General features: G+C 38.9%; 1 protein-coding gene across 3 annotated transcripts in view; it reads right to left on the reverse strand.

Moving 5' to 3' along the window:
- Window positions 1–286: 286 nt before the first annotated feature.
- The window catches only part of ANKUB1 (ankyrin repeat and ubiquitin domain containing 1), a 19,063-nt gene continuing 8,202 nt past the window's right edge, over window positions 287–11,147 (reverse strand). For all 3 annotated transcript variants that reach the window (XM_037736860.1, XM_017523838.2, XM_037736859.1), the window contains 3 exons: window positions 9,819–9,933; window positions 6,412–7,350; window positions 287–818 (listed from right to left, as the gene is read on the reverse strand). In XM_037736860.1, coding sequence (XP_037592788.1) covers window positions 689–818; window positions 6,412–7,350; window positions 9,819–9,886 — 1,137 coding nt within the window. In that variant the 5' untranslated portion in view covers window positions 9,887–9,933 and the 3' untranslated portion in view covers window positions 287–688. The remainder of the gene's footprint in view (window positions 819–6,411; window positions 7,351–9,818; window positions 9,934–11,147) is intronic.

Raw genomic sequence — 11,147 nt, forward strand, 5'->3', positions numbered from 1 at the left:
TTGGGATTGACTTAGGAGCTTAAAGGAACTTTCTGGGGTAACAAAAATGTTCTATGTTTTGACTGGGATATTTTTCAAATCCATTGAATCTTACATTTAAGATTCATGCAATTGACTGCATGTAAATTTTAATTCAATTTAAAAAGATTAATTGGAAGCAATGTTATAGCAGAAGTTTAAAAGATGTCTGAGATCAGCATTAGACCTAGATGGTATTTGTTAACTTTCTTTTTTTTTCTTTTTCGTTCTTTTTTTGTATTTGTATTTCTTAAGAACTTTCCTTATATAGAAATACAAATTTTTGTTTATTTTTAAATACGTTCTACCTTCATATGGCTTAAAAAACCAAAGCACACTTTTTTTTTTTTTTAAGAAACAAAACAAACAAAGGAACTGTAAAAATTCTCACTTTCTTGTGTTCTGTTGTCTCAGCTCCCCTACCCTGTGGGCAACTAGTATTCTCAATTTCTTCTGAATTATTCCTCATATTCTTTACACAAAAAAGTACTAAATTTTCACTTAGGGTGATGAAGTTCGAGAAAACGTGGGGTTAAATATCCTATTAAAAGTTATGTGGCGTTAGAACTGTTACTAGAGATGATAACATTAGAACTGTTATTAGAGATGTTAACATTAGAACTGGAGATTCTGTTTGATCAGGTCTTTGTCCAAACTGGGGCTGTGCTTTTCAAAGCACAGTTTCTAGAGGGTTTTCACATGCTGTCAGGCCTCCTCTGGTAGTCAAGTTAGAAATGCTCTTTTTGGCCAGGACTCTTGCTATTTCTAACTGCTGAAGCCATCGTTTCTCTTTAAAGGCACTGCAAGAAAACAAGATATAATTTATAAGGAGGTCTGATCTTGTCTGCATACATAGCTGAAAAAGGGTGGAAATCTTTAGGTTGATTTTGTAGCTAGGGCTAGTTTATCTTGTCACATAGGTAGATGTCTAAAACAAGTTCCCTCTGATACAGTGGGAATGATATTTTCCCAAGGCAATACTAAAAATTTAGAATCCACAACTAGAAACAGAAAGCCACTCAATATCGTAGAATTCTCTGGGTTGAAACTTTTTCTCTCTCTTTTCTAGATATTCCTATACATCACATATTCCCTGGCCTCTTCTCTTTTCTCCACTTTCTACCACTGCAAACACACATGAGGATTTTTTAGTTGAAAAGATATTAGGTATTTTGATAGTCTTCATCTAAAATGCAATGGAATTTAATGTTATATGATAGTTATTCTCTGACTATATACCAATGAAGACTTGCAAATTTGAATACAACTATTCTTACTTTGCAGGATGCAAATGTGATTTAATACCGAGGTGTGTTACATCCCCTTAAATGTTGGGGTCCTCCAAGATTCTATCCTTGGTCCTTCTCTCTTTCTATAACCTCATCCTAGGAGTCCTCATTTACTGTTTCAATTCCCTTATCCATGACTCCTAAATCTTGACCTTTCATAAAAGTTGCATATCTCCAATTGCCAAATAAAAATATTTATCCCATAGGCACTTCTAATTTAACATATCTTCTTCCTAAACTTGTCCCACTTCTGTTTCCTTGTTCCAACACTTTGATTTTGCTACCCTCACCGGTGGTCTCCAAATCTAGAAACAAAACTAAATTCCTTCTTTCTCTATCTCCACACCCAGTCAGTGACCAAATTTTGTAGATGATTCCCCAGAAATATCTCTTGTATTTGGCCTTTTCTTTTTTCCCTAACTACTACTGTTCTAGTCTAGGTCATTATTGTGTCTTATTTCTTGTTGCAGGTTCCTAACTCCACTATAGTCTTTCCACATCTTTCCAGTGAGTCTTCCTTATATCTCTATCAGATTTGTCTCAAAAACAATCTGAAACTAATTATGTAACATACGTCATGAAAAAGAACTTCTATGAGCTTCCCACCCACCTCCTTCCTGCCCCATGGAAGGGGGAATAAGAAGCAAACTCTCTACTTGGTCACACAAGATGCTTCTTAGTGTAGATGCAGTTCATACTGCCAGTCTTATCTGTAGCCAGTTTTTCGCTATTGCCTACAGTGCCTTTTGCAAATCCACATAATTTCCTGAAAACTAAATTTCTTGCTTGCTCTTTCACAAAACAGTGCCTTTGACCACGTTACTATCTTGGATCCTTTACCTCACCTCTACCCATGTTGCCTGACAAAGTCCAGTATTTTTAAAAGGCTTTGACTCAATCTATTAGGAACAACCTGTATCAAAGTACCACAGTGTTTCCAACATTTGAACCAGGTCCATGTCTGCCTGATTCAACTTCTTTGTTCTGAATTAACTTCTTCCTTTACCTCAATGGCTATATTTTTCTGGGCTCTCTAAACTGGCTTAACCCATCCATGATGCCCATAAAATTAGGTGTTAAGTCTTAAAGAAATCACTCGGGCACTTTTAGCCTTTCCTCACATCCCATCTGACTTAATTTGAAGTCCTCTCCTGTTCTAATGCATATCCTAGCTTTTCCTAGACTCAGAGCCTATCCTGATTCTCTCCCTGACATTTGAAACTTGTCTTTTCCACATTCATTCAAAAAATGCTTACCTTAAGAAAAAGGTGCATATTGAGCATTTATTCTATGGCAAGCACTATTCTATGTGCTAGAGATGCAAAAAGTGATTAAAGCATACAAGACATGCCTTTTAAAATAATAAAACGAAGAGCTGTACTTGTACCTAGAATACCAGAGCTCATCAAAGTTCATAGCATTTGAGATTATCATCTATTCTCAGTCCACTCAAACTCTCAGCCTTTTGGATCAATCCCCTACATTTGAATCTTTACTTAACTGAACTCCCAGGTCACATAAACCTCTCTGGAATTGGACAATAAGCCATAAGGAAGGCTATTTTCTAGACACACCTTACAGATATTCTTTGACCTGTGTAAAGCCTACACTGCCTTCTAGGCTGAGGAATGATACTCTATGTGACCTTCTGTCCTCAATGACTGTCATGTCTACACTAGCCACATGCACTCACCAACCCAAACCCACATTAGCACTTGATTATATGCCAAATGCATCAATGCCATCTTGGAGTCAGCCCTGAGAGGTTTAGTTTTATGAATCTAAGGGTAGAGTTCCTGAATGACATGTTGTCCAACAAGTACTTTCACATGATGCCAGGTGACTTGTCTGGTTGGGGAGACTCTTCTTCCTATAGTACAGGAACATCTGATGGTCACTTTACCCACCTGATCCCTGGGCCAGCATCATAAAGGATTATGTTAGGTTCTTCCCCATTTCCTGGCTATGATACTAGCTTGGTGCATGTAGCCATCAAAATAGTGTACATCCATTCCTCATGTTTGTGTCTTTGTGGTACAAGAGCTGCACTGGTCATTTAGAGGAGTGCTCAAACCACCTGACTGCCTGCCTACTGTCTACTTCAGGAAGACATAAGTGCTTTTGTGACTCTGAGGAACTTGAACTAGATCAAGAAGACTGCAAGGGCATGAGGTTGTAGATCTCCTCTTCCTTTCCACAGCACACCAACAAAGGAAGGTGGAACAGGTCCTGGGAAAGATTCCATGGAAAGGGGGCAGAAACAGATGGGAAGTGGAGGGTGTGAATATGGGAAAGAGAAAAATATTGGGAAAAGAGAAATGAAAAGAGGATTTGCAAGGAGTAACACTGCCACAGTAAGTGTGCAGTCAGACTGACCACCACTCCCTCATGGGTCTCCCTTCTGCACTAACACTTTTCTTCCCTCCCTCCTTCCCTCCCTCCCTCCCTTCCTCCTTCCCTCTTTCCCTTCCCTTCTCTTCCTTCCTTCCTTTTTTCCTTTCTCTCTGTCGCTTTCTTTCCTCTCTCTTTCCCTTCATTCCTTCACAGAATAACCCTTTCTTTAACAAAATGTCTTCTCTAGCAATTTCTTTCTTGATCTTGAAATTGCCACTCCTTAATAATGCTAATCCTTATGAAATATAGCTACAAAAAAGCAGCACACTGGTAGTCTTTTTAAAAAAGTGTTTAGAAATGTTTACTAAAGCTAAACAAATTTATCCTATGACCCAGCAATTCTGTTTCTTGGTATAGAGTCAAGAGAAGTGCATGCAAATGTCCACCAAACCTCATATGTAAGAATAATCATGCATTTTAATTCAAAATAGCCCCTAAATTAGAAATAATCCAAATGCTTATCAATAGGAAAATAGATAAATAAATTAGATATGAAATACTGCATAAAAAGGAATACTACATAGAAATAAGAACAACCAATACATGCAAAAACATTGATGAATCTTACAGGCAATGTGTTGAACAAAAAAGCAAAATATAAAAGGTATTTGCCATATGTGCCCTTTATTTGAAGTTCAAGAATAGGCTAAACTAATCTTCAGTGTTAGAGATAAGAATAATATAGTTACATCCAGGAAGGATCATTGACTGGCAAGGGGCATGAAGGAAAATTTTGGGGGGCCGGAAATAGTTTGCTTCTGATATGAGTAGTACTTACATGGATATATGAAAACATAAAAATTCAACAAGCCATATATGTGAGATTAGTGGTCTTTATGGATTTTACTATATATTTCATAATTCAATTCCTCCCCAAGAAAGCACTCTACACAACAGACACTGTCAGCTTTTCTCATCTAAAACCACACATACACACACCCCTTAAAAATAGATGCTTTTCATGCACATTTCTGTTCTCCTGAGCGCAGTACTGGGCTATAGTAAACACTTATTGAATGTTTGTAAAATAAACTCATTTTTCGCATGTATCTGTTGATAAATCAATATTTCCTTTCTTGTTTGTAGCCTTATTTTAAGCTGGACTATGTTGGTTTTCAATTAATAATTTTCCTAATACATTTCTAGAATTTTTGATGATATCTTTTTATACATTCTAGTCAGGGATATCTCACAAATTACAAAGATTGAGACTATTAAGCTATTAAGTGTCTTCCTGTATTGTCAGCCTCACTCTATTGGATATTGAATTTTGCATTTTACAGCCAAAATTACTCTCACCACAAGGTGGCAACAACCTAACTGAAATAAAGTTGAGCTGAGCTAAAGACCAGTACAGAAAACCAGGTAAAACAATCTAGCCTTGTTTTTTCTTTCTTTCTCATTATATTAAGGGAAAAAGTCACTCATAAATCTATATTTCTAACTGTAATATTTGCATCAAATTATGCCTCATAAGTAATGGATGGGATCTGAGCTCTAATCAGAGGGTTGTGTACCTGAAATATCTAATTCTGATACAATTTTTTTTAAACCTCTTTAGATGTGCTATGGATTACCTTTTAACTCACTGTAAATATTAATGTCAATTCTAGCACCCTGTTCAATATAGATCTCACCACACCCGTGTATCTTGCCTAGTAAATCAATTCAAGTCCTTATCATTCAATTTATCATTGAAGTGTTCCTTTCTTTCCTCCCATTTTCATTGCCATCTAGTCTTCTATGAGACATTTGATGCCTCCCTCCTGTATTTCAGTTTTCCCTTTTTCCCATCTAATTACAATTAATTTTTTATTAGCTTTAGAAGAAGAAGAGGAAGAGAAAGAAGAGGAGGAGGAGGAAAAAGAAGAAGAAACAGTAGCAGCCTAGGCACAGTGGTTCATGCCTATAATCCCAGTGCTTCGGGAGGCCAAGGTGGGAGGATCACTTGAGCCCAGGAGTTTGAGACCAGCCTGGGCAACATGGTAAGTCCCCATCTCTACACACAAAAATAAATCAACCAGGTATAGTGGCATGTGCCTGTAGTCCCAGCTACTTGGAAGGCTGAGGTGGGAGAATTGCTTGAGCCTAGGAATTCGAGGATGCAGTGAGCTGTGATAGCACCACTGCACTCCAGCCTGGGCAACAGAGTGAGACTCTGTCTCAAACAGAAAGAAAAAAGAAAAGCAGCGGCAGCAGCAGCAACAACAACAGCAGCAGCAGCAGCAGCAAGGGACCTTGCTAATTGATACAGTTCTTTGTACTGTGTTTCTTTCCCTTTTGAAAGTTTGAGGAATAAAGTACTGCACAGATTGGATTGGTTAGTAATATTAGTTCATTTTGTCCTAGTCATGAGGCTAAGATGAGGTCCCTGAAGCTGGGTATTGATGCATTGAAACAACTTGTATTACTTTCAGTGGCATAGTAGGGCATTATGGACCATTCCTTACCCTGGAATAAAGTAAAAACAAGAAAGAAAGCCACACACACACACACACACACACACACACACTCCTTAAAAACAGACGCTTTTCACGCACATTTCTGTTCTGCTGGGCACAGCACTGGGCTATAGTAAACACATGTATGAAAGAAAAAACAAGGCTAGATTGTTTTACTTGCTTTTCTATACTGGTCTTTAGCTCAGCTCAACTTTATTTCAGTTACCCTAAGCCTTATTCCCTTTGTATGTTTAAGGAGAGAACATTACCTTGCCACAGCTAAGCAGTAGATTGCATTCTCCCTTGGAGTCTTTCCACTGTGCTCTGAGAAAGATGCAAAGGAGGACTTCAGTAAAAAGTCAGCACTGGGTGTTGCATAGAAAAACGATGGATGTGAATATCCCACTCTTGAAACTGGAGGGAGGGGGACTTGGGGAAGATATATGTTTTTTATGAGCTGTTCTTTTTTGCTAGCTATGGCAGCAATTTTTTTCTGATTTTGTTGTTGATGTTTTTGTAATTCAGAGAATGTACTTGCATTCACAAGTGGATGAAATTTGAGGGCTTGTTCTCTTGTGTCCGACTGTGAAATTGCCAAAGGATTGACAGGTTTGCTGCTTGCAGTTTGTCTGCTGAGAGATGGTAGCTTGGGCAAGATGCTTTGTGAGTCCCTGTTCCCAGCCTTATGCCAGCTCTTGGAGGTCATTTTTGGCTTGGTGAAACCATCCACCATCACAGTGTCTCCAACTTTTGCCCCAAAGACCCTTGCTCCGCAAAATTGGCTTTTATGAAGACTGTGACTCTGAGCTCTGAGGATCCATTGTTTTATTTTAATATAAATCCTCATTGGGACTGAAATTTTCAGAAAAGAAACCGTGGACCACATTTTACTCAGCAAATATAATACACAGTCTTTATGCTTGTGTTTGAACACGATGGTCAGGGGAGTTTGTCCTGCTGCATTTTTGCATTCCAGGCACAGCACGCTGCAGTTGACAAAAGCCTTCAGAATCAACAGTTGGCCTGCTTCTGCGGCTGCATGAATGGGGCACTTAGAGACATCTGTATGAAGGGCTTCATGGCACCATGCTCGATAGGGGTGAACACCGACTGCCTCGTGGGGCTGCACACCCTGCTTCAGGGCCCATTCAGTGAGTTCAATGTACCCACAAAAAGCAGCAATGTACAGGGCTACCCTTTTCTGATACCTAAATGAGTGAAACAAGTAGGGAGGGGGTGGTTAGAAAATCAGCAGACAGACAAAAGTGGTTACACTAAATACTCATGAAATATTCTAGTTAAATGTTTATTTCTTCTTTTACCTTAAAATGGTTTTAGAAAAGGCAGATAGTGATATACAGGTTAAATTGCGCAGGTTCTGCTTACACACATTATCCTACCATACACATGTAAATAGTTTCTTTGAAGTTATCATCTTTCTTATAAAAATTAAATCCTCAGGACAAATATCAAGCATGGGGAAATAAAAGGAGCTTTTAAGTCTGACCCTTTACATTCTCTGAGCTCTTAGATTTTATTTAAAGATGAAGACAAGTGTAGATGGTCAAGCACATGAACACCAGAGTCAAATTGTTACTGTTCAATACCAAGTTCTGCCCTTGCTATTTGTATGACATGGGGCACGTTTCCTTGCCTCTGTCCCCCACAGGCAAAGTCTTGCTCTGGTGCTCAGGCTGGAGTGCAGTGGCACAATCTCGGCTCACTGCAACCTCTACCTCCTTTGTTGAAGCGGTTCTCCTGCCTCAGCCTCCTTAGTAGCTGGAATTACAGGTGCGAGCCACCACACCCAGCTAATTTTTGTATTTTTAATAGATATGGAGGTTTTGCTATGTTGGCCAGGCTGATCTCGAACTCCTGACCTCAAGTGATCTGTCCACCTTGACCTCCCAAAGTGCTGGGGTTATAGGTGTGAGCCACTGCACCCAGGCAACATGAGGCAGGTTTTCTGATCTTAGTTTCCTCATTTGTAAAATAAGATTAAAACGTGTCCACCTCATCAAATTGTTATAAGCATAAAATGAGGTAATAAATATAACACAGTGTCTGCCGCAAAGTATTAAACTATTGTTAACTAAAGTATATACTGCTAAAAGTAAAAAGCAACGCAGCTATTTCTTTGGATGCAGAACATGGAAAAAGAAATATCACTATCTCACAATAGAAATCAGCGTAAAATATTTGAATATTTTATAAAACTGTAAAAGCTGCTCTTCTAATCCATCACTTCACAGAGCCCTTAGATCTTCTGGTGCGTTGGCTTCTGCAAAACATGATCAAATCACCCACGAGGGGACACTATTCTAAAATACTATTAAACCTACAGATTAGTGCAATTTATGTATTTGAGAGGCTGATGGCTATATTAACACTTTAAAATGACCACCTGCCTCTCTGAACCTACCCTCCTCCACTGTCCCAGTCATAGCCGTTATACTTTATGTATGGCAAAAGTGCAAATGCTGGTAATAAATGCAGTTTGAAAAATTACATGTGAGCTTAGGAAGATACAGCCAATGTTTTCAGCCAATTAACAAGTGTTTTCTTAAAGAATAACTGAATGTGAAAGTGGCAAGATACAGATGTCCTTTGACTTATTAAAGGGTTACGTCCTCATACAAACCATCATGTATTGGAAGTATGATAAGTCTGAAATGCACTTAATACACCTAATCTCCTAAACATCAAATCTTAGTCTAGCCTACTTTAATTAGCCTACAGTTGGGCAAAATCATCTAACACAAAGCCTATTTTATAATAAAGTTTTGAATATCTCATATAATTTATTGAATGCTGTACTGAAAATGAAAAAGAATGGTTGTATGCACACTGCAAGTTTGGTCTCTACTGAATGAATATCACTTTTACACCATTGTAAGTTGAAAAATCTAAGTTTGATCCATCATAAGTTGAGGATTGTCTGTATTTATTCTGATAGCCTTTTAAAATGTTGCTGAAAGTCTCATATCTAAACCAAATCGAAGTCACCCATTTAATCACAGTTAACCTTTGAACAACATGAATTTGAACTGCGGGGGTTCAGTTTGTGGATTTTCTTCCACCTCTGCCACACCTGAGACAGAAGACAAACCCCTTATCCTCTTTCTCCTCCTCAGCCTAATTCAACATGAAGATTGAAGACCTTCATAATGATCCACATCCACGTAATGACTAGGAAATACATTTTCTCTTCCTTATGATTTTTCTTAATGTTTTCTTTTCTTAGCTTACCTTATTGTAAGAATATGGTATATAATACATATAACATACACAACGTGTGTTAATTGACTGTGTTATCAGCAAGGCTTCTGGTCAATGGTAGGCTATTAGTAGCTAAGCTTTGGGGAAGTCAAAAGTTATGTGTGAATTTTCAACTGTGTGGAGAGTTGGCATCCCTAACCCCTGCATTGTTAAAGGTTAACTGTAGTTGGTATTTCCTGAGGGAAGTCTACCTGAATCACAAGACTATGAGTCCTGATGGCATCCCTGCTGTTTTGTTCCAGCAAATATGTCAATAATTTTTGGTTGAGACATGGTAAGTGGAATTGGCAGAGAGCAGTACCCCAGCTGTACAGTTAATTGCAGGCTCAAGGTCTGATGGAAGTTTAGTGAAAAATTATAGCACTTGCTAAGTTAATTTAACGTTAATCTCTCATACTTGAGTACTGGTCCTTCTTTTGATAAATAGCGTTGGACTTTAAGTTTTTGTCCAAGTAGACAACCCATCAGAAATTCCTTCCATCCATCCCAGACGTCCAAACGAAGTGTTGTGCCTGTGGATCAAGAGAAGTGGCTTATTGTTCCAGTCCAGCAGTATGGTTTGGCAATCCACAAAACTTGTAATGATAGCTTTCCCAAACAGAGGCCTGAGCTAGGTGCAAAACGAAAAATAACCTTGGAACAAGGAGACAGGGATATTTATCATAGATCTTTCTTTATTGGCTTGGAAAAACTGTTTAGCATCTGTGCATTACCATTTTCTCATCTGCTCAATGATTGTATATAGCACTGAAATATTTTTTTTGTAGCTATCTTTAAACAATCTTGTGGAAATTGATTCAGTGCTGCTGTCTACATTACCATGTTAACTAAAGCCATTATATTGGAAGAGGAAACTAAGGAACCTGTGGCAGGACAAACGGTCTTCTGGGGCCTTTAGCTTATGAGTGGGCTGTGAGGGAGTGGAATGATGCTCACCAACTAATTTGCTTGTTCTGTCCTTTATGAAACAGGAGCCAGGAGCTGTTCTCCGTTATAAACATAAAAATAATTCACTGCTGGTGAGCTTATCACTTGCTCCTCAAAAGTCTACCCTTTCAGTGATACCAAATCCCCTTTATCCTTCAGGCTGGTGTTTTCCAGGAATCTTTCCTCATGCCTTCTGCTCTTCTCACTCTACACACATTCCCCTGGAAATTAAACCTAGTCTTCTACTTAGGTGGTTCAACCTAGCTCTCTCACCTCTCTTCACTCTGCCTCATTCATTTATTACTTCCACCTTGACCTTTCACCTGTCCTCACAGCAAGTCTGCTCCCATCTCAGGACCTAATGACTTATAATTTTTTGCTTGAAAGAGTCTTCATCAGATGAGCAAGGAGGCTCATGCCTGTAATCCCAGCACTTTGGGAGGCCGAGGCAGGTGGATCATCTGAAGTCAGGTGTTCAAGACCAGCTGGCCAACATGATGAAACTCTGTCTCTACTAAAAATACAAAAAATTAGCTGGGCATGATGCTGGGCACTGTAATCTCAGTTACTTGGGAGCCCAAGGCAGGAGAATCACTTGAACCCAGGAGGCAGAGGTTGCAGTGAGCCGAGGTCGTACCATTGCACTCCAGCCTGGGCAACAAGAGTGAAACTCCGTCTCAAAAGAAAAAAAAGGTCTTCATCTAGATTTTCACAGCACTGGGTCCTTTTAATTTAGCTTTCCCTTCAACCATAGCTAAAGCAGTCTCTGCCATCACTACCTCCACCCCTTCATTACTTT

This window comes from Cebus imitator, unplaced genomic scaffold, assembly GCF_001604975.1.
Source record: "Cebus imitator isolate Cc_AM_T3 unplaced genomic scaffold, Cebus_imitator-1.0 Scaffold30, whole genome shotgun sequence".
Lineage (NCBI taxonomy): Eukaryota > Metazoa > Chordata > Mammalia > Primates > Cebidae > Cebus > Cebus imitator.